Below are 23,717 nucleotides of genomic sequence, written 5' to 3'. Positions count from 1 at the left end.
TTCTTATCTCCAGTTGGTGGAGCCATCTCCTTCTCTCCTTGTATACCTTTTGTATATTACATAATAGTGCTTAGACCCCCAGGAGACACTTAATGCTGGCGTGGGGTCGGGTGGGGTGTGGGTGACGCTGACATCAAAATATGCTTGAGAATGACACCTACATTTCAGCAAGTCGCGAGTGCACACATTGAGGTACAGGGGTTGGAGGAAGGTGCTGGACATCTATTCTGAGTGCTACTCTCCATTTCTAGAAACAAATGCCTCAGTGAATGAGATTATTATACTTTCATCACCTAAATTACTTCTATTTCTATAAAACTCTGGGTTTTAAAAATCGTCCTTGCCTCACACATTCAAGTTTATGGCCTTATAACTGGGTGGAACAAGTGTGTGGAGAGGTAGATAGCATTGTCTTCCCTTTTATCAAATGTCAACTACTATAAATGATCTTTTTTATTGCCAGTGACTTAAGTATGTAAACTTTGGGCTTCTAGTAATTTGTGCTTTTTCAACTAAGCAGGACATTAAAACAAAAAGCCAAAATTGAGACAGCATTTTCTGACAGCCAATTCAGGGAACACAGACTTGGAAAGACCTTTGGCAGTCAAAAAACATACCTCCTTTGCCAACTCAGAAGCTTTGGATCAACCCCCACTCCTCACAGTCTGCTTGGAGTACTGCATAGTCTAGTACCCACTATTGATTTTATATTTGGCAAACAACCTCTTTTCTTTGCCAAGGTAACAATGCCATGATCTAGCCAAATAGTTCCTTACAGTATACCTTAGTTTTAAAGGTGTGGCATTCATTGTGTTTCAAACTTCAAAAGCCGGAAACTTGGCATAATTCCTGATATGCCTCATACACTCTTTCCTTTCCTTCCTTCCTTCCTCCTTCCCTTCCTTCCTTCCTTCCTTCCTTCCTTCCTTCCTTCCTTCCTTCCTTCCGTCTTTCTGTCTTTTCTACCTCCCTCTCCTTATTTCTTTTTTTACATGTTTTTCAAGATAATTTAATTTACAAAAAGAGAACCAAGCATTTAACTCACAGGCCTATGGCCTTCATTTGACCCCAAAATATGACCACAATAAAAAAGAATTGTGAGTGAGACCTGTCAGGCTTTTAGTTACCTGAGGGCAATAGTCAAGGAGTGACCTAATATCCTGGTCGCTGAGGGAAAGCACTTCCTCCTGCTGCACAGATGTTCTGCTGAGACTTCTAAGCAAGGTTTTTACAGTGACACCTCATCACTGCACCAGCACTTGCCCAGCTGGTACCAAAAGGAGGCTGGCAACAATGCTGGGCCCTCTCTGAAGCTATCAGATGATAACAAGTCCACTGTGGTTATTTTCCATTTCTTCCCTTTTTTTATTTGACAAATATATTACAATTATGTGGCGTAGAGAGAGCCTTTGTGTTGAAAACCTATTCTGTTTTCCTTTTCTTAAAGAGACTTTAAATAACCAATGGATGCTTATGTTGAGGTAGTTTTAAAATCCGTTGAAAGGACAGAATTCGTGAAGAGGGGTTGCATTACACCTAGGTTCTTCCACAAACTGTTTTAACTGGGAAGTTATGTGACAAGAAAGCATGAACCTCTTTTCTAGGAAGTTCTAATTCTCGATCTCAGTCTCCTCACCCCCACACCTTTCTTTTGACCTCTTTTATTTTATATAAGAAGATGTCTTGGGTTTTCACATCAGTGAAAGGGTGCCATTTCACAAAATACCAGGATGATTGCATTTTTGAAGAGTAACATTTTGAGATCCCACAAATATTCAGTCTTGACAGAAGGCTTAGTGGAAAATATCTGAAGTCCCCTACAAAGAACAGCACAGGACTAGTGTTCCTCCCTTTGAAACTAGATTTAGCCCTGAAAAACAACCATTATGTGAATGAGAGGGATAAAGGAGATCACCAGAAGCTGGAGGATTCTGTAACAGAATGACTGAGGTAGTTTCATTAAGATAATTTTATGACTTGAGTCTCACATAGTGGAATGCCTTGCAGGTCCAAAGCATGTGTATTCTAAAGATAACATCTGTGCTTAGTTTTTGTTCATGTCTTATTTTGTTTGGACAGGCCCATCAGACAGGGCAGATGAGAATGGGCCTCTCAGATTCACCATCCGTGTGTTGATTTGCAACCTGCTGTACAGAAAAGTCGTGGGATGGGGACAGCAAATCCTCTAATTGAAATACAAACTGGTTTTATAGGAGGAACACAAAGCAGCAGCAGAGGTGAATACTAACAAGTGACTTTCCTCTTGCTATTCAGAACAGACAAGGTATTGTGTGCCATACTGGTTGATCCAGTCTTTAGTTTCATGGTTTTTGCTCCTTAGGCCAGAATATTGGCCGTTCTTTTTTCAGAAGTTGTAATTATTACACATTGTGCCTTCAGGGCATGAAGGACCCAAGAAGCTTCAATACTGGAAACTGTGAGTTCAAAAATAGCCAGACACTGGGTTCCGCTTTTAGATTTTTACCAGCAACCAGAAACTGATCTATTCTTTTAAAAAATACAGAAATTAATCCAGTGATTCCCTCTGTGTTTTTATCAAAATTTTAAAACAACAACAAACAACTCAATTACATCCTTCACCAAGAAGGAACTTTGCACATGAAAGACTTAAAACGTTTTGTGGAGCAGAACATTCTTTGAAAGCTCTGGGTGGAGGAAAGCACTTGCTTGAGGAACTTAATTGATAGAAACAGTGCAGCTGGACAGGGCTGCCCGAGTTCAAAGGCACCGCTTTTAATCCCAAACCATTTTCATTTTACTTAACTTTTATTTCTTTCTGGGTGACTAACCTGCAAACTTCTACTAATCTACTGCCAAGTAATTTTTCTTAAGAAGGTGGATATTTTACGAGATTCATAGCCAGGAGCCTTCAGTCAGGAATGCTGGTGGTACAGCTTTGTGTAGATAAAAACAGAGGCACAGGAAAGTAGGTCGTCCTGTTTTGTATGTGAAACAGACTCTGTCTCTGGCAAGTTTGCTCCAGTTGAAAACAATAAGGCACTACTAGTCCGTCTTTAAGTCTGGAAATGTAATGCCTCTGGCAGTACTTGATCTTGGAGAGTGGAGCCTAGTGTTTTTTCATAGTTGGGATTTTGTGTTAGTAGAACAGCCAGAATGTCAACCATTGCAGAGAGAGCCATCCAATGCACACATAGGCAGCTGGAGAGAAAGCTCAGCTTCAGGACATGACATTAGCATTTTGAGGATGAACAAAAATATAGAATGGCTTACTACCACCACTGCTAGTACAAGAGATCTGTAACATTGCTTTCAAATTTTCATACTCTGTGATGTTTTTAATGGCCCATTTGAGAGTTTAAAACTTATAAAATGACCAGGTATAATGCATTCAACAGCAGTAATTTCTTGAAAATAGCAAACAGTGAAACAGGCGAGTTTTGTCTGTTCTGTTTTCATAAAGTGAATAATACATTTGATCATTTGGCCACCCCAAATAACTAACACAGATCAATAATGCAGCTACTTTTTTTTACTACATATTTATTGTCTAGGGGAAAATTTTGATTTATGGAAATTATTGGTCTCTCTTTGTTTGGTGACTTCCAGGCTTTCTGTGGTCTTGCAAATAACTATTTAGCAGTTTTGTTCTGGTATTCTTCATTTTTGATGGACCAGTATATTAGTCTTAATTGGCTTTTAATGCATGTTCCAGAAAAGTTAAGAAACATATCTGGTTTATTAAATGTTGTATGGACGTTGTTTAGTGCACTATCCTTTAAGGCTGGCACTATGGAACATGAAGCAGTAACTGAAAATCGATGGGCAAATAAGCAACCTTAAAATGGCATAATCATGAACTGGTCAAGAAAATGTACCACCTCCCACACAATAAAATTGCTAATATTAAAAAAAAAGACAGAATAAATGTTGAGAAGGATGTGGAGAAATTGGACCCCTTATGCACTGTCGATGGGAATATGAAACAGTGTATCTGCCCTGGAGACCAGTATGGCAGTGCCTCAAAAATTAAAAACAAGTTACCATATAATTTAGTAGTTCTGCTTCAGGGTATGTATACCAAAAAGAAGTGAGCAGAGTCTCAAAGAGATATTTCTACACCCATTTTTTAAAGATTTTATTTATTTATATTTAAATAGAGGGAGAAGAGAAGGAGAAACAGAGGGAGAGAAACATGAACATGTGATTGCCCCTCGTGCGCCCCCCACTGAGGACCTGGCCTGCAACCCAGGCATGTGCCCTGACTGGGAATTGAACTGGCAACTCCATGGTTCGCAGGCCCACACTCATTACACTGAGCCACACCAGCCAGGGCTCTACACCCATGTTTATAACAGAATTATTCACAATAGCCAGAGAGTAGAAGCAACCCAAGAGTCCATCAAGAGATAAACAAAACATGGTATGCACATACAATAGTCCCCATTATTTGATATTTGCTTTTAGAGGTTTTAGTTACCAGTAGTCAACCATGTCCAAAAGCATTAAATGGAAAATTCCAGAAATAAACAATTCATAAGTTTTATCCCTTTTAAAATCATTTTATTTTCCAATTACAGTTTACATACATTATTGTATTAGTTTCAGGTGTACACTCCAGTGCTTAGACATCGTATAACTTACTAAGTTATTTATTACCCTGATAAATTTTGTAACCATTTGACACCATACATAGTTATTAGAATATTATTGATTATATTCCCTATGCTGTGCTTTGCATCCCCATGTCTATTCTGTAACTACCAGTTAGTACTTGTTGACCCCTTCACCTTTTCACCTATTTCCCAGCAGCCCTCTCATAAGATTTCTGTCAAAATGTTTTCTGTATCTATGAGTCTGTTTCTGTTCTGCTTGTTCATTTATTTTGTTTTTTTTAGATTCAATTGTCGATAAACATGTATTTATTGCCATTTTATTGTTTATATTTTCTATCTTTCTCCTTCTCCTTTCTTCTTCTTCTTCTAGAAGATCCTGTAACATTTCATGTAATACTGGTCTGGTAGTGATGAACTTTAGCTTTTTCTTGTTTGGGAAGCTCTTTATCTGTCCTTCAATTCTAATAGCTTTTCTGGATAGACTAATCTTGGTTGTAGGTCCTTGCTTTTCATCAGTTTGAATATTTCTTTTTTTCTTTATATTTAAAAATTTTTTATTGGTTGATTTTTGTTGTCGTTGTTAGAGAGAGGGAAAAAGAGAAACATCAATTTCTTGTTCCACTTATTTATTCATTCACTGGTTAATTCTTATATGTGCCCTGACCTGGGATTGAACCCATAACCTTGGCATATTGGAACAATGCTCTAACTAACTGAGCAACCCAACCAGGGTTGGAGATTTCTTACCATCCTTGGAAATTTCTTACCAAGACTGTTTGTAGCCTTCTGGCCTACAAAGCTTCTATTCAAAGCTCAGCTGACAGTCTGTGTGTGTGTGTACCATTCCTGAAAAACTGCAATACCAGGTTGATGTGTGGAGTGGACAGACCATGCTCCTATTCTGTATCCTAATCCCAAATTTCCACTTAATATATTGACCTTAGATAAAGGACATATCAGATATTAAACTGATAAGAATAGATACTGTACTTTATCATAGCAAAAGGCTGAGAAGTGATCAGCTTACAGTCTTATGGAAGCTTCCTTGTAGTTAACTAACTGCTTTTTTCTTGCTGCTTTTAAGATTCTCTCTGTCTTTATTAAAGACTTTTATACTGTCTACTTTTATACTTTAATTATGTTATGTCTTGGGACTCTCCACTTCTTGGACTTATATGTCTATTTCATTTACCAGGTTAGGGAAGTTTTCTGTCATTATTTTATTTTCCAAATAGGTTTTTAATTTCTTGCTCTCTGTCTTCTTCTGGCACTCCCATCATGCAAATGTTGGTATACTTGAAGTTGTCCCAGAAGCTGCTTACACTATGCTCAGGCTTTTTGGATTCTTTTTTCTTCTTGTTGTTCTGATTGGTTGTTTTTTGCTTCCTTATGTCCCAAGTCATTGATATGATACTTGGCTTTATCCACTCTACTGTGATTTCCCTGTAAATTGTTCTTTATATCAATTAGTGTATCCTTCATTTCTGACTGGATCTTTTTTATGCTAAGTTCCTTGAGGTCCTCACTAAATTCCTTGAGCATCCTTATAACCAGTGTTTTGAGCTCTGCACCTGAGAGATTGCTTATCTCCAGTTTGCTTAGCTCTTTTTTCTGGAGGTTTGATCCATTCTTTAATTTGGACCATGTTTCTTTCTCTCCTTGTTTTGGCAGCCTCCCTGTGTTTGTTTCTATATATCAGAGCTCCTTTGACTTCGTGTCTTGGTAAAGTGGCCTAATGTAGTAGGTGTCCCATAAGGTTCAGTAGCACAGACTCCTTGATCACCCAAGCTGTGTGTGGGCTATGTACATCCCTCTCCTGTAGTTGAAGCTTGATTGCTGTTGGCATGTCAGTTGGAGGGATTTAGCCCCAGACCAATCAATAGCAAAGAATGGATGTGACCACGACCACAGACCTCTGACCACAGTGGTGGATCAGCTGTGCAGGGGCCCTCCCTCCAGGGCAGGATTTACTTCAGCAAGGCTCTGGCTCCCACTGAGTCTACCCCTGTCACCAGCTGTGTTCTGCTCAGAGCCACCCAGCTTGAGCTATAAGGTGATCTTCAGATGGCCGCTACTTATGCTGGGCTTGGAGATGTCCAGGTGAGTTCCAGCTGTGAACCAAGGCTGGCTACAACTGGTGCTGGGCCTGGGTCCACTTACCAAGAAGTACAGAGTATGCTGAGACCAAATGCTGCTTATTTGAGAGACTATAGGAAAGTCTGAAGTCTGAACCAAGACAGGTCATTCATATGGAAAAGCCACAGGAAACAGCTTGGGTGGGCCCAAAAGTTGGGTGGGGTGGGGTGTCAGAGAATCACCAGGACAGGGCAAATTGTGAGCCAGCTTGATGGAGGCTCAACTATGACATCTGCCTGTCCACTGTGTAAGAGGAATGGCTCAGGAAAGGAACAATGACCTCTGCCAGCACCTCTATCTGGGAGAGAGCTGCTCCCCCAGCTCTTGCCCTAATGCTGGACGATTCAGTTCCTCCTATGTCCCTGGTGCTTTCAAGCTGCTGCTCTGGTGCTTTCAAGCTGCTGCCCTAGTGCTGGAGCTCAGAGGGAGTGAGTCTGAGTAGGTTTGTGCACGGACCCTTTAAGTGGAACTGCTTTCGATTTCTCTCAGCCTCAATCCCCGCTGTTTTTTATGGGGACTTCTCTTCCTGGCATTGGAACCCCGGGGTGGGGGACCTGGTGTGGGGTTGGAACTCTTTGCTCCTCAGGAAGGACCTTTGTAGCCAAGATATCCCTCCCAATTTTTATCTACCACACGTGGATATAGGGCCAGCCTGTTCTCCATCTATGCTCTTCCTACCAGTCTCAATGTGGCTTCTTTAATTCCCTAGTTGTAAGACTCCCATTCAGCCAGATTTCAGGCAGTTCTGAATGATGATTGTTTGGTAGTTTAGTTGTAATTTTGTTGTGGTTGTGGGAGGCTCATTAACCTGCATCACCATTTTGTTCATAAGTCTATAATTCTTAAGTTTTAAATTATGACCATCTGAATAGTGTGATAAAATCTTGCTCCATGCCACTCCATTTCTCCTGGAAGTGGATCATCCCTTTTATATTGTATTCACACTGTGCATACTCTGTGACTATTAGTCAGTAGTGAACTCAATTATCAGACTGACCTTCCCACCATCTCAGTGTTTATGTTCAAGTAAACCTTTTCGTACTTACTGGCCATGAAGTACAAGATGAGTGCTGCTGGCAATTCAGATATGCCAACAAGACACTGTCAAGTCCTTTCTTTAAGTGAAAAGGTGAGTACAGCACAGTAAGATATTTTGAGAGAGACTAAATCCACATAACTTTTATTACAGTATATTTTGGAAAAAAAACATCGTATATACAGGTTTCAATACTATCCACAGTTTCAGGGATCCACTGGGGATTTTAGAACATATCCTCACAGACAAGGGGGGATTATTATTCACCCTTTAGAAGGAAGGGAATTCTGACGCATGCTACAACATGGATGAACCTCGAAGACATTATGCTAAAGGAAATAAGGCAGTCACAAAAGGACATACACTTTATGATTCCACTTATATTGTTACAGAACAAACAAGGGGGGGCCTTGGGATGATATACTATTACTGAAAGAAGCCCCCAGGTCCATTATGTCCGCTGCCAGAGGAAAGATGTCTCTCAATGCCAGAGATTCGTGAAAAGGAATGGAAATGTTTCTTTAATGCTATACAAACTTAAAGTAGTAAGCTAATGTCTTCATCAAAAAAAAATCCTAAAGTCCCTTAAAAACACCCACAAACAGACACAGTCCTTCCTCCCCGCTTTGCCCAGTCCAGAGTACCGTATCTCAGAAAAGGAAATAGAATTCCATGGCTCAGGCAGTCCTCTGGTTATTCCCAGTTAGTACTCCGTCTTGACTGGGAGACCTCCCTGGGTTCCTGGCACCCTCAGCTGTGTCACTGGGATCTCTGCTAAAACCAGGTGGTGGTTCCCCCTTCTAAAGCTGCAGGGGTCCCCACTCTGGCAAAGGCACGTGGTCCTCTCTCCCAGGGCCATGGGAGCCCCCCACTCAGCCAAAACTGAGTGCTTTTCTCCTCAATGGCTGCCGTGTCTGGGTTTAAATCCCTGCGCCAATCTTCCTCTGCAGCCCCATTTCTGACTCCTCCTACACTTGGCCACACTTGTCCTCAGTCTGCTGTCTTTTCCAGCTTTTCTGGTCACCATTGTGGTTTGGACAAGTGTGACCCCATGTCATGGAGCCAATCTTCTCCCAGCTCCCACGCAGGTGCTGTAACTCGGGGGAGCTGCCCCCCCCAGTCACATCTTGGGGGGTGGTCCCCTTCCATCCCCGTGGCCTAGAGCATGGCCATAGCTATTTAGCATATCTAAGTGACCAGCCAAAGGCTATAGGTATGTTAAATGACCATGCCATGGATTAGCTGCAAAGCTGCCCTGCATGTTCTTGCTCTGTGTGCCCCTTCTCCCAACTCACACCTGTGGGGGAAGGGGTGGAGACATCTTAAAATCTCCTGGACACCTTGAGTTCTGGACCCCATTTCAAATGCCCATTTGGGGTCTCCCTCTTGGCTGCACCCTGTAACAATATGAGAGACCTAAAGTAGTCATATTCACAGAGACAGAAAGAATGGTGGTTGCCAGAGCTTGGGTGGGGCTGGGGGATTCTAATGGATTATAGTTGTTTAATGGGTATAGAGTTTCAATTAGGGAGAATGAAAAAGTTTTAGAACTAGATGATGATAAGGGTTGCATAGCAATGTGAATAATGTACTTATGCTACTGAGCTGTACACTTAAAAATGGTTAAAATCGTAAATTTTATATTGGATGTATTTTTCACAATAAAATATTAGATTGAGAAGTTACCATAAAAAAAAAAAGTGCCCTGGCTGGTGTGGCTCAGTGGATTGAGTGCTGGCCCGCAAACTGAAAGGTCTCCAGTTCAGTTCCCAGTCAGAGCACATGCCTGGGTTGCAGACCAGGCCCCTAGTTGGGGGTGTGCAAGAGGCAACCAATCAATGTTTCTCGCGTCTATATTTCTCTTTCTTTTACCCTTCCTTCCCCTCTCTCTAAAAATAGATAAAAATAAGTAAAAGTAAACTAACACTGATCTTAAAAGCAACACGTAAATGAAGAAAAGAAACACAGAATGCAGTAACAGACACACGATGCTGCCTTCACTGGGCTTATATTGATTGTTTCCTGCCCGTTCCAAGAGCCAGGGACGCCTTTTTTTTTTTTCTCTGTATTTTAAATTACTCCACACCCACACCTTTCCTATCCCTTTGTCTGAGAAATATTTCACTGTTCCTCTGTTCTTTCCTCATCGCTTACATCTTCCATATGTCTTCACCATCATTGTAGGAGTCAACCAGAGACTTCAGAGACATTTGGCTGGGAAACGCTAATGACAGGCATGTCCACATAAGATGCTCAGACTGAATCTCTTAAAGTTGTCTTTTATCACCTTGGTAGGAGGACTGTAGGAAGGGAAATTGAAGGCACAGGGGACAATGGTACAGGGGAACTCTAGAACTGTGAGCTGATTTTTGCCCCAAAAGCTTTGTACCAAATAATAACAATGACCTATATAATTAAGAGACAGGTGAGTCCTTACCAGGAAAAGGAGTCTTAATTTTATTTTTTATTTTTTTTAATTTTATTTATTTTATTTTTAGAGAGGGAAGGGAGGGAGGGAGATAGAGAGAGAGAGAGAGAGAGAGAGAAAGAGAGAGAGAAACATCAATGTGCGGTTGCTGGGGGTTATGGCCTGCAACCCAGGCATGTACCCTGGCTGGGAATCGAACCTGGGACACTTTGGTTCCCAGCCCACGCTCAATCCACTGAGCTACACCAGCCAGGGCTTAGGAGTCTTAATTTTAAATGAAACCTACCAATATTTTGGTTTGCTCTTCAGGAAGTTTTACTTGGTAAGAGCTGCCCACAGGAAAATGTGATTTTGCAGGATTCGCTATAGTCTTGGCCCAGGTTGGTTTGGTTCCCCTCCCCTCACTACTAGGCAAATTATTCATCATAATATGTAATTGAGTTGCTCCCTTACCCCTCACCTATCTGAATTTCAGGATTCAAGCTGTCCACATTTGGGGAGGAAGTTGGATATTGGACATTGTACTGGCTTTGATAGCTATATACATTGCTCCACTTTAAAAATTTCTCTAAATATGCTTTAATATTGAACAAATATTGGACATAGCTCTTTATTAATAGCTATGACAATTGATATGCTTGCATAAAGGGCCTACCTCAGCAGACAGAGAAGATGAGACTCCCTATTGTCACACTCACAAAGAAAAGTAGAAAGTGGTATTGCTTTTAGAAATATCCTTGAACTAAATCTCCTTTCTCTATTTCTCCAAGCTTCCGCAGATTCACCCGATCCAACAGTGTGACGACAGCAGTGCAGGCTGACCTGGACTTCCATGATAATCTAGAAAACTCTCTGGAGTCTATAGAGGACAATTCATGCCCGGGCCCAGCCGTCAGACAGTTCTCCCGGGATGCCAGCACCTCCACTGTCAGCATTCAGGGCTCAGGAAACCATTACCACGCCTGCGCAGCTGACGATGACTTCGATGCGGATTTTGACCCTTCGATTCTGCCTCCCCCGGATCCCTGGATTGACTCAATCACTGAAGACCCCATGGAGGCTGTTCAAAGGTCAGTGTGCCACCGGGATGGCCACTGGTTTCTGAAGCTTCTCCAGGCAGAACGAGACCGCATGGAAGGGTGGTGCCAGCAGATGGAGAGAGAAGAGCGGGAAAACAACCTTCCTGAAGACAGTAAGTAACACAGCTGTGCACACCTGTACACGCAGCCCTGGGGTCTGCGCTAACCTTGTGTCTCTAGACTTCGTGGTTCTTCCTCGTCAGTTGCACTTGGTATAGCCCTGCGGTCCAACCCTACCACAACCAGAACGTGCGGGAGAGCTGGGCCATTGCAACGGCATCCAGACAGACGCCCCTGCGCTGCACAATAAAAATAGGAGCACTAGTTTCATCTTCGCTAGCTCTGGATCTTTTTCCCTCTGAAAAATACCAAACTCAGCATAGGAGTGGCTTCTTGTCCCTAATATGATTCCTCTTCCCCAAGATGTTACTGAAGGGGTGCTAATTCTCAGGAAAGTAATGGTAATTTTAACTAGTTTCAAGGATCACAGATACATGTGCATTGGGCATTTATAATCTTTTACTTTTATTACTTTCATTAACATACAATATTAAAACAAGCTAGTAATCTATAGGCCAGTAGGAGGCCCACGCTTATATACATTCTTAAGCCTTCTGTGCATGCAGTTTCTTCCTTATGTTTTAGGGAAGGCAAATCTTCAGCCGTTAAATTAACACATATTCCAAATTAATGCTTTAAAATAAATGATAAAATAAAATATGATGAATAAATAAATAATGGAGACCTAGCACATCATTATTTTTAAACTTGGCCTTTTGGCAACAACAACTCCTATTAAAAATTGACAAACAAAAATTAGCAGATTATCATAATTTTGAGGCACCTTTTGCAGATCTTCAACAATTCTGAAATTCAATGTAGTTTACACTCGGAGTGTATTCTAATGCGGTGTGTTTATTTTCTTCTAAAACACTAATATTAAATGAATGGTGGGTCTTCCACCCAGTGACATTTTTTAATCAAAGAAATGGAGCGGTAGGCTGCCTTCGTCTTTGTGCAGGAGCCGCCTAGAAGAGTGTTGTGCTGGCGTGGCTTTTTAGACCTAGTTTTGAAATCAATATTTGACGTTTTACTATGAAAGTTTTAAAACATGCACACAAGTAGAAAATTCAGTACAATGAACCCCCATGTACCCATCATGAAGTTTAACACTTGACTAGTCTTTTCTTGTATACCCCCCACTTACTGTTATTTTTGCCAAAGTCTCTTTTAAAAAAATCTAAGGCATCATGTCACTTCACTAGGTTTGTCACTCACACTGAGGACTTTTTTTTTTTACATAACCATCACACACTATGATTTCTAACAAAAGTACTAATAATTTCTTAATAACTTGACCCAGAGCCTACTATACTATAAACCATGTTACAAAGACTTAGTAAGTAAACCAAGCTCATTATGTCAAGGACCAGTGAATTTTCTTTTTTTTTAATTTTTATTTTTTAAGGATTTTATTTATTTATTTTTAGAAAAAGAAGAAAGAAGAGAGATAGAGAGGGAGGGAAACATCAATGTGTGGTTGCCCTTCACATGCGCCCTACTGGGGTTCTGGCCCACAACCCAGGCATGTGCCCGACTGGCAATCGAACCGGCGACCCTTTGCTTCACATTCCAGTGTTCAGTCCATTGAGCCATACCAGCCAGGGCTGAATTTTCTATAAAGGAAAAAGGTTTTGATGAAAACTAAGTCTGGGAAATAAGAGCAGGTTATGGGATTTTCTCACTGTGTCCACTTTCATCCTCAGATCTTTCCTCTCTGCTCCTTCCTTCTGCTTGGACCCTACCAACTAGCTGACTGGCATAGTTGTTAGCTTTATGAGCAGGTTGAAAAACCTATAAATGGGTTTCTGTAACATTCCTTTGCTTCTTTCATATTATGAGTGCAAACAACTTAGCAGTGGAAAAATAAATCTCCTTGACACTTGCTCCTAAAAATTGGTGCCACTGCAGGCTCACTTGAGTGTGTATCCACACGCAGATTTAGTTTTTTGCTCTTGTAACAGGTGAATGAGGCACCAGCAGGAGCAGTGGGCAGGGACAGGTTTCAGTAAGAAAGTTAAGAAAGTCTTAACAGTTGCTTCTTATTGTCTTTTCTCCTTGTGGACATACCCAAAGTTTACTAGATTTTCCTAGGGAAAAATCGATGTCTCAGGGGCAATGGCCTTTGAGTGCTGCTCAACAGAACAAACTTTTAGATTTTAATCTACTGAATTCATTACTTTGGGACCCATTCTACCTCCCTTGCTGGCTTTCAACAGGACCTGTCTTTGTACGTGAAGGTGCCACTGTCCCACCATTAATAAACCACACTCGTGAGGGTGTTTTCTTCAGAATAGTGATGAATTTTCTCAGATCTACCTCTATTTTACAAGGTTGCTGCCTGGGCAGGGGGTTGGGGGAGAGGTGCTAAGGTTGTGGTTGTTAGAACAAGCCAAGATAACTAGGGGTGGGAATATTTTTGGTAATTTGCTTAAAAGTACCCATCTGAGTAAATTAGCCTTAGATGATAGGTATGTAATGAAACTTTCTTCATGGGGAGTTATCTGCTTTTGTAGTTTGAAATATATTTTAATATCAGAACCCCCATTTCTAATTTTTTAAGAAAAGTACACTCAACAGCCCTGGCTAGTGTGGCTCAGTGTATTGCATGCTGGCCTGCAAGCCAAAGAGTCACCAGTTCAATTCCCAGTCAGGGCACATGCCTGGGTTGCTGGCCAGGTCCCCAGATGGGAGCGCATGAGAGGCAACCATGCATTGATGTTTCTCTCCCTCTCTTTCTCCCTCCCTTCCCCTCTCTCTAAAAATAAATAAATAAAATATTTTAAAAAATACACACAACATCCCTAAATGTAACAGGAGGAACAGTGAAGCACTCCTGGTGAGGGTCTGGAGTCCTGCCTGTGCAGCTCCCACTACCCCAGACAAGCCACCTACAAACACGCCCATCCTCCTGCCCCCAAATTTCAGGACACCTAGAATACAGTTTGAAAGCTAATGGTCTATAGTGAAAAGTCCCAAGTATTATTTTAAAAATAATTTTATAATTTTAGATCTAACTGCTGACACAAAATTTAGAGGAAAATGCCCTTTACCCATGCTTTTTAAAAATGTACAAAACTGATCCAAATTAGTAATATCTATTTATATAAGTCCAACTACTTTATAATATATGGCTCTTCCTTCAAGTCTCAGCCTGGGCTTCACTTTCTAGAAGTCTTTGTGGAATGCCTCCCCCCTCAGGCTGAATAGAGTGTGTTTCCCTAGTGTTTTCTGTACTTGTCCATATGTTTCTCTCTGAGGTATTTCCAACACAATTTTATGATAACCTGTGTATCACTGTCCTCCACTGAAAAGTGAGCTCTCTGAGGACAGAAATTATTCTTGTCTCATTCCTCTTCAAATTTGCTAGCACATAGCAGAGGATCAGTAAATACTTTTGAAATTCTGTTTTATGAAAGTATTTTACCTAACAAAACATTTCTTCCTAAGGAGCTAAAAAATTCTCAATAAGTAACTAGCAATTACTTTTGCCAAAAGATGGAAGGGGCATACCCTTGTGAAGCGATGAGCCCTTCTCATCAGAGCAAGGATTTGGCAGAGAGAGAGAGGAGCACCTGCCACAGAAACAGTAGAAAGGACTGTGTGTTTGTGAGCGGGATGGTCTAGACGAGCCCTTTCATCCTTGGAGATGTGATTCTATCCTGCCAGCACTCGAAGGCCTTCTCTATGTTATCTGCTCTGGGATGTACAAAAAACAGCTCCAATCTACTAGCATTTGAGACCTACACATTGCAGAGGTAAACTCACATGCCCAGGGCTAAGAATCATCAGTTTCTATGAGGCAAATCCAAGTTAGGGTCTGACCAGAAAGCTTGAGCAAATGTCTCCCGTGTGAAGGGAGAATATAAGCACACAAAGGAATATTCATCTTGTCCTTACAATACCCCCGCCTGTGGGCTAGAGTTTGACAGGTGTTGTTTTATTTGCCCTGAAAACAGCTCTCAGGCCGTATCTTGTCCAAGGTCACAGAACACAGAAGTGTCTCATGGAACAGATACGACATGAATAACATTTGACAAGATAATGATACTTTATATGTTGCTTGGTGCTGTCCTCTAAAGCTCTTTCTACATAATTCTCCCTGGCTTCTTGGCAACCAAATTCTGTTCTGATAACTCGGCCTGGACTTGCACAGGATTTCTGTTTTACTAAATCTCTAATTTAACCTTTTCTTTTCTTTTTTTTTTTTTCAAAAGAAGGGCGGTAAGGAAGAGAGGTCAGTCCTGTTTGACAAACATAGCCGATTTCAAAGTAACCAGCTTTCACAAAAATTCCTGTGTACACCCAGAAAAGTAGCTTTGATACATGGGTCAAGGACAGCTGTGCCTATCTCTTGCTCAAGCCAGCTCCTGTGCTCTTTGGGTCCCATGCAAGGAGGGCCTCTCTTCAGGGTACACGACAGAGATGGCTCCTGGACAAGTCTCTCTCATGAGAGCTAGTCTTCAAAGTGTTCATGGGAGGATAAGGAGGACACAGGGAGAGAAAGGCAAATTCCCACCATACCTAATTTAGTTTGTGAGCCACCATAATTATCCCAGTTTTATAACCTTTTAAAATGTTTGCTGAATGCACCTGATGTCTCTCTGAATTGTACACTTAAAAATTATTAAAGTGGTAGCTCTTATGTATATTTTACCACAGTAAAAATAAAATCCCCTATTCTTAAATAAAATATCTGCAGCAGCTGAAGGTTGGTAGAACAAGTATGTTAGCATCATGTTCATAGTTATTCATTACGCTTATAAGAATGTAAGGTATTTTATTAAATATCTTCTTGAATGCAAAGCACAGTTGATCCTTGAACAACACGGCTTTGAACTGCGTGGGTCTGCTTATATGAGGATCTTTCCTTTCAGTGAACACCTGTACTGTTTTCGACCTACAGTGGAGAGTCTGTGGACACAGAGGGCCGACTGTGTGCCTTGATATAAGCCATTTAATATTAGGGGACTTGAACATCCATGGATTTAGGTGTATTTTGGGTCCTGGAACCAACTTCCCAAAGATACCAAGGGGCTACTTAAGTTTTGGGAGAGTCAAGTTATTTGCTGATTTTTTTTGGGGGGGGGGGGGGTGTGTGTGTGTGTGTGTGTTTTTTAAGATTTTTTAATTTATATATTTTTAGAGAGAGAAGGGAGGGAGAAAGAGAGAGAGAGAGAAACATCAGTGTGCGGTTGCTGGGGGCTGTGGCCTGCAACCCAGGCATGTGCCCTGACTGGAAATCGAACTTGCAACACTTTACTTTGCAGCCCATGCTCATATTTGCTGATTTTCAACTATGAGGAGTCGGTGCCCCCAACCTCTGCACAGTTCAAGGGCCAACTATGTAGGATGCCCATGGTGGAAGAGGAGGAACAAGAGGTATTAGGAATAGAACCTACTTGCTCAGTGGGGATTCGAAGTACAAGTTTGGACTTGGGTGGTTGCAATCATCCTTCTCTACTAGAAAGATGATGAAGAAAGGCGCCATTCAGCTTCACATAATTATTCAATTATCAATTACTTTATGATGCCATTATCCTCACCCTGACAGCTGCTTCCTAGGCATTTGGCTTTTGGCATTCCCAGGCTAGAAGACACTTTCCCAGTTTACCTGAAACTGGATAAACGTGCGCCACACCAGGCAGGATGAAAACAAGCCCTTGTAGTCTCCTAGTAACCCCCAGCTATCTTTTGAAAAGTATAAATTCTTCGGGTATGTGGAGCTATTATTTTCCCTGATAAAATAAAAGCAAAGCGAGGACTTTAGTCCTTGTGTTAAACCCTCACGCCTAACAATCGACAGTAGGTTTTTGGCTCGATAACAAAATAATGAGAATCTGCAGTGACTGAGTTTTTCTCCAAACCATGGCAGCTGACAGAACGCTTGTTCCTGTAGCACTCGAAGTAAAATGATACAAGCTTTTGTCAGACAATGAAGCCCTTGTGTGAAACAGCTGTCTCGGGGAGATGGCTCAGTGCTATTTGACAGTGGCTTGTATGTTACATAGATACGTCTGGTATTATCTGACTGAGAATGAAATGACCAGATGGAACTGAATGCTTCCAACTAGGAATGCTGCCTACCAGTGCGGGTGAAAAACACAGGCTCAGGTTTCAATGGCCCTCAGATGGAATACTAGTTGATTGTACTTGGAAATCTATCTTTGCCTCCTGAATTGTGGACAACTTATATGTGGAATTTTCAGGCTCTATCTGAAACAAACTGATAAACCTAGAGCATGTGTAGGAGGCAGATTAATTCCACTTTAATTTTGCTTGGTAATAGCATCCAAGTTAGTGAAACTTGGCCTTGAGTCCCCCAGAAGGCTTGTGAACCTTGGCGGCAAGTGTGGGACTGGTAATGAAACCTGAAATGGGGCTTGCCTGGTTTCAGGTTGAGTTACGGAAGCTGTGCACAGTCATCATCGCGACCGTCTATCGGTGTGATCACCAGGCTTACTCTGCCCAGTGCCGCCTGTGGCGTGTCTCTGCTGCCTGTGAAACAGTGGGTGGCAGGCAGAGCAACACTCAAGATCTCTGCAATTCATCTGCCTCAAGCCATTGTGTATTTCTAGGCAGGGAGAGGTGGGTGCATCCTAGCTACTTTCTGTTTTAGTCTCATCTTACTTTTGAAGTAGCCTTCCGAAGGTCCTTCCCCATCCTTCCCCCAACAATGCCCACCCCCACACACACATTATATAGTTTTTTTTTTTAAAAGCCTGGCCAACCTGAAATTAGTGACTGCAGAAGAAGTGAAAGTAATGAAAAGGAAATTGTGTGTAATGGGACTTATGTTTAACCTAGAATACTCATTTCATTGTGCTTTGCATAGTATTGGGAACAAAGAGGAAGGTATTGGTGCCAGAAGGACGTTACAGAGCATGTTTTTGTGGGTGTGTTTCACTGGGGGTGGTCTCGAGGCTGAGGAGAATGTTCAGGCATGGAGAGGGGAAGTGTTATGGCAAGTTGAAGACAGAACCAGGCCTGGAACCGGCTCTCCTGCTCCCTGCTCCCTAGGCCAGTGGTGTTCCCATTATTTCAGACTGGAGTAAGTTCTGCCATTCTTGTACTGCAGGGGGCAGAGATTACAGAGAGGGACTGACTCTTGGAGCAAGGTCTCCAGTTGTTTCTCTAATAATAACTCTTTCTGTGGAATACAATTACAATGGGCTTCAAACACAGCACTGAGTATTTTTCTTCTATATTACCAACAGAAATGTTAACTAATTTCATTTCCGTCAACTTTCAAAGTTTCAAAAACTGTATTTATCTGTGTGATGCGTATGATGTTATAGTTACTATTTCAGTGCTGATGTAAACTGAAACATGGGTTGCAGTGTAACCATCTTTTACCAGTATGACTCCTGGAATAGGGACTGGGGGGAAAAAAGTTTTTGAAAACTTGCTCTTTATAAGCAAATCAGTATTCCCCCGTTTCAGCATCCCTCCCCGTGTTTTAGCCCTATGGAAGCCCTGGTTTCAGTCTATGGGAAAATTTCTACTTATGAATTTCATTCTTTGTTTGTTAGCCACCAAGCTGAAGCTAAAACATAAATAAATAAAATAAAAGCACTCTTGTTAAATGCAGAGAAGCCACTGTCGCCAGGAATGAAACAGACCCGTGTTTTCTAGGGGACCTTTTGTTGACATCAGGATCACAACTCCGTTTGAAAAGCAGCTGGTCAGTTGGTTGGAGAAATTCTTTTCCATGAGATCATGGCTGTAAATAAGAATGTCTCCACCTGGGTAATCCCAACTTGAAATCACATAAACTCAGTCTAATAAATCCATGGTACTTCAAGTGGGTGGAACCACTTTTTTAAAATTCCTTTTTCCTCCTTTAGCCCGAAATTCTACAACATTAAGAAGGGGGAGGGGAGAGCCTGGTGAGTACCAAGAAGTCAAAACCTGAAGATAAGGAGCTTTGATTCACACATAGGCACATTCAACTTATCCCAAATGGATTGGCTCTTCCACCCTAAGTCTGCATAAATAATATTATAAACAGAAACTCAAGAGGAATAATAGTCCAGCCCAGACTATATTAGCCAATTAATATATCAAGATTATAACTTGAAAAGTAATGTTAGACATGGTAAAACCTTAAAGAATCAGATGCTTAAGGCTCAGAAAGTTGCAGTTAATTTATTTTTCTGGTTGACGTCAAAGTTTGGAGATGAGCCCTGGCTGGTGTGGCTCAGTGGACTGAGCACCAGCCTGCGAACCAAAGAGTCACTGGTTTGATTCCCAGTCAGGGCACATGCCTGGGTTGCGGTCCAGGTCCCCAGTAGGGGGGCACACAAGAGGCAACCACACATTGATGTTTCTCTCCCTTCGCCTATCTAAAATAAAATAAATAAAATCTTTAAAAAATTTTTTAAAAGTCTGTAGATGAGTCAGTTAATTTTGAAACCTAGTTCTTCAACAGGATATCAGGGGTTCCATGGGCACAATCTATGCCATTGAAGGGCTGGTCATCTGGTTAGAAAGTCAGACATATAAGTAGGATATGCTGGGAAGCATGTGGGAAGGGAAAGGACAGAGTTGTGCATGGGAATATGAGGAGCATTGCAGAGGGGGAGGTGAAAGGAGATAGGGCTTTCTGGAGGACGTACACCTGAGCACAGAGGGAGGGGCTAGGGTAGGCACCAAGGCAGGAGGCATCCCCAGTTTAGTGTTTGGCCTGAGCAAAGACACTGAGGAGAGATACAGCTTTGGATTTGGGAACCCTGGGGGATTTGAGAGAGTGGGCAGAGGTAAGGCTGAGCAGGTGGGCCTTGCCTGCAAACCATCAAAGGGAGTTTTCGCTTATCCCATGGGTGATAGGGAACCATGAAAGAGTAAGAATTATGAGATAGGAGGGCCCTCTAGATCCCTTACTGAAGCCAAACCTCCAAGATTGGAAAGGGAAGGAGAACATTAATGGTGAGGAGGGGGTGACCCAGTCTTGTAGCCCTAATTATAATCAACTAGGGAGTTGGGGAGAGACGAGAGGTGTTGGGTGGGTGCATAAACATGCTACTCTGAGGCTTGGGGGATTTGTAGACACTGGAGTTACAAATATGAGGAACTAAATGTATTTACAGAATGGTTAAAACCAGGAGAACGAGTGAGATCACTGAAGGGGAATAAGGGAAGTGGGCTCAGGATTGAATTTGTGTTCAACACTTACAAGGTAAAGTGTGAGATAAAGAATAAGAAAGACGGTGTCAGAGCCAGAGTGTATTATAGGAGCCAAGGAAGCTGAGCTCCCTTTGTGTCAGATGCAGAGAGACCCAGGAAGGCAAGGAAGGTAGAGAGGGAGCCAGGCTGCAGGGCCTGGGGGGACAAGTGGAGCTGAGGACAGAGAGAGAACAAAGGCAGTCTACCCTTCAGAGAGTCCGGCGTTTGGAGAATGTGTTAGATTGGCAGGGCTGCCATACCCGCACGGGATAAACTCTCCCAAGGTCAGCAGCTTTTAAGTGACTTGGCTGATCATTCCTGACTCCAAAGCCTGTGTTCTTTCCAGTATATTACACAGAGAAACAGCCTGGAAAAGGAACATTACACTAGGTGAATTACACTATAGAGGTGGCAGGACCTGGGAAGTGCTCAGCCAGTGTGTCCACTGCATTAACCTTCACCACTGGAGAGACAGCCAGCCAGACATGTCCCCTTGTATTCATATGTAGTGTCCGGGTTTCAGGGAAGCAATGTTGGGGGTGTAAGAAATATGTCTATTCTTCTGTGTTTCTGAAGCCTAACACGTGATCATGGAGTTGGGTAGAGTAAACAGAATTCGAAGCAGTCAGAGAAACCAGTGCCTGTGCATTTCCAGTTCAAGAGACCTAACTTCTCTCAGAATATTAAAGAATACACGTATTAATTATGCCTATGGATTTGAAATACTGATTTTTGACTCAGCAAAAAGTCAGGTAGTTCCTGAAAGGAAACAGTGTTTTGTTTTGTTTTGTTTTGTTTCGTTTTGTTTTGTTTTACTCTGCTACCACAGCAAACTGAACTCTGTGCAGCTTTGTTATGGAGTCACTTGCAGGGTTAAAAGAAACTGTTCATTCCCTTCACCCTGTGCCTTTACCCTGGGGAAGGGGGTGGGAAGGAGGAGGTATACTCTCTTTTAAATGTCTGGGGTTTTACTGAATGCAGCCAAGAGATTTTAAATCACAGTTTTTGTAAAAGACCCCCATGCCCAAAATAATCTTTCTCTGCTCCTTACTACATATATAATTTTTAAAAGAAAAAACAAAATTTAAACCTTACATCCTCCATCTCTTTCAAGTGATCCTCCCTGGTTCTTCATTCTTTTCACAACTGAAATTTCTCTGTGCAACAATGACAGCGTAGATGTGCTTTGCTCTTCCTGTAGGGACTGGGTTGCTGAACTTCAAATTCCCCCCTCAACTTTGTATAGCTATCCCCTTTCTATCCATTTGTGCTGCCTAGAAAGTGTTGATAAAAGAAACAAATCACCATCAAGTGGCTTCATTTCAGGAGATTCAGACTCAATTTGCAGTAAGCGTTGAGAGAAGAGAGCACAGCTGGACCAGGAGTGAGAAGACAAGGGACCAGGAGTGAGAAGACAAGGAACCAGGACTATGGGGCTGCAGGGAAGGCACCTCTCAGTTTGGGCCCAAATTCTCCAAGTGAAATGATGATATCTGCCCTGCCCCATCATGTCCTATGAGGATCAAATTAGATGTGCATGGGAAAGTGCTTTGAAATACAAGATAGATAAGATAAATAGGCATAGTTTTGCAAAAGCCAAACAGTGATGGCCTTCCAAGAATCTTCCTGGCTTTATGTGGCCAATTAACCCAGGCCTGCCCCCTGCATTATGATCCCTCATAACCGTCTAATGTGGGATGAAAGATTTCTAGAATTATAAATGGGAGAGTTAATAAAGAGGTTCCTGCTTTCTGAATAAAAGGAATTTAGTTCACCAATGTTTATGGCTACTGTTTTGTACTTCCACTGAGGGACAGCCTAACCTAGGAGCTGGGAGAAAACAAAAGGCAGAAAGTGATCTAAAAATTCACTATCAAGGTGCTAATAAAACACCTGGAGGAACTACAGTTATCTACATAAAAAGAGTGGCACTGCAAAACAAGGCCTGTTTTATGATTAAATATTACACAAATAGATGGTATAAATTATGATTGAATGCCATGCCTGGGGGACACAGCAAAGATCATTATTCTGGAAGATGCATTGAACGTGCCCTAAGTGAGTTGGGTGACAAAAACTGTCAGCTACATTTGGGTTGAACAATCTGGAAAGACTGTATGGATCAGAGTCTGAAGGAAACCGGCTAAACGGAGCCCCAGCAGCACATCCTCCTCCTGGACTGACACAGCCTGAGAACCCATCTAACTTTAAGAGAGTCTGCTGCTTTAGGCCGCAGGCTCTCAACTATACTAGTGGGGTTGCCCCAGTGTAACACTCTCTCATTTACAGTTGGGAAGGCCCTTAGCTATCACCTTTCTAGGACCAGGGGAAAAAACCTTCATTCGTTAACTCAGGGATGGGGCAGGAACGTTCATTGTCTAGTCTAGCGGTTCCCTTTGGGAGGGAGGAAAATGGAACAGAAGTGGAGTATACTTCTTCTGTAAAGCTTTATTTCATTAGAGAGAGAGACACACAGACAGAGAGAGAGACGAGAGAGAAGAAAAGAACCCTACACTTTCAGGCTCCTCTGGCTTTTTTGGCTATGTCCTCGCGGGCCATGCCAGCCCCTGCGAAGTTAACGAGTGCCACACTACAGTAAAAGAGTGAGATGCAAGGCTAACCCTGGAAAGATGCACTATATTGAGGCCTTTTCCAGAATTTTCTAACACCACATCAGGATGTTTTATATGCACAGGAAAGCCTACAGCTGAAACCCATACATCTCATTTCCTATTGTCCTTTATGCTTCTTTTGTAGCATCCCTGACCAACGTATTTTCTTTGCATTCTGCTGGACGTTGGTATGGATTGTTTCCAAGCAGCTTCTAAATGCCATTAAGATGCCTCTTTCTTCCTTATCTCATTTCTTTACCAACATTTGCTTTTTTTCCCTACTGTTCACTTCCACTGGTATTTACCATTTACTATTTATTAGTTTTGTACTTCCTTAAAGCCTATGTAACAAATATGAAATTTACTTCCAGGAGAAAAGAGTTACCTCACACACCAAGTCAGTGTCTAATGGACAAACAAAACAGAACAAACCCTGTTAGAGTTTTCTTCCCTAAAATTAAAGTGGATTTTTAATTCTAAAAAAGAAAGCTCAGAGGACAAAGAAGTAGCAGTTATCATCTGCTTGTCCCACACCCTCCTGTCCCAGCGTTTCACTCCCGACTCAGATCATCGCCCCCGCCCCCCTTCCCCGGGCCTCGGAAAGAC

The 23,717-nt window shown here is 42.0% G+C and overlaps 1 protein-coding gene and 1 non-coding gene across 10 annotated transcripts in view; one reads left to right on the top strand and one right to left on the bottom strand.

The window, feature by feature from the left end:
* Positions 1-23,717, top strand: part of DLGAP1 (DLG associated protein 1) — a 307,180-nt gene that overhangs the window by 268,658 nt on the left and 14,805 nt on the right. For all 9 annotated transcript variants that reach the window (XM_028524050.2, XM_028524049.2, XM_028524053.2 and 6 more), the window contains one exon: positions 10,966-11,387. In XM_028524050.2, coding sequence (XP_028379851.1) covers positions 10,966-11,387 — 422 coding nt within the window. The remainder of the gene's footprint in view (positions 1-10,965; positions 11,388-23,717) is intronic.
* On the bottom strand, positions 5,426-5,614 carry LOC114507202. The gene has a single exon (XR_003685465.1). It is a non-coding gene; the product is annotated as a U2 spliceosomal RNA (small nuclear RNA).

Source organism: Phyllostomus discolor, chromosome 9 (genome assembly GCF_004126475.2).
Source record: "Phyllostomus discolor isolate MPI-MPIP mPhyDis1 chromosome 9, mPhyDis1.pri.v3, whole genome shotgun sequence".
NCBI lineage: Eukaryota > Metazoa > Chordata > Mammalia > Chiroptera > Phyllostomidae > Phyllostomus > Phyllostomus discolor.
Note: the sequence above shows the minus strand (reverse complement) of the source record. Positions and strands in the feature narration are given on the sequence as shown.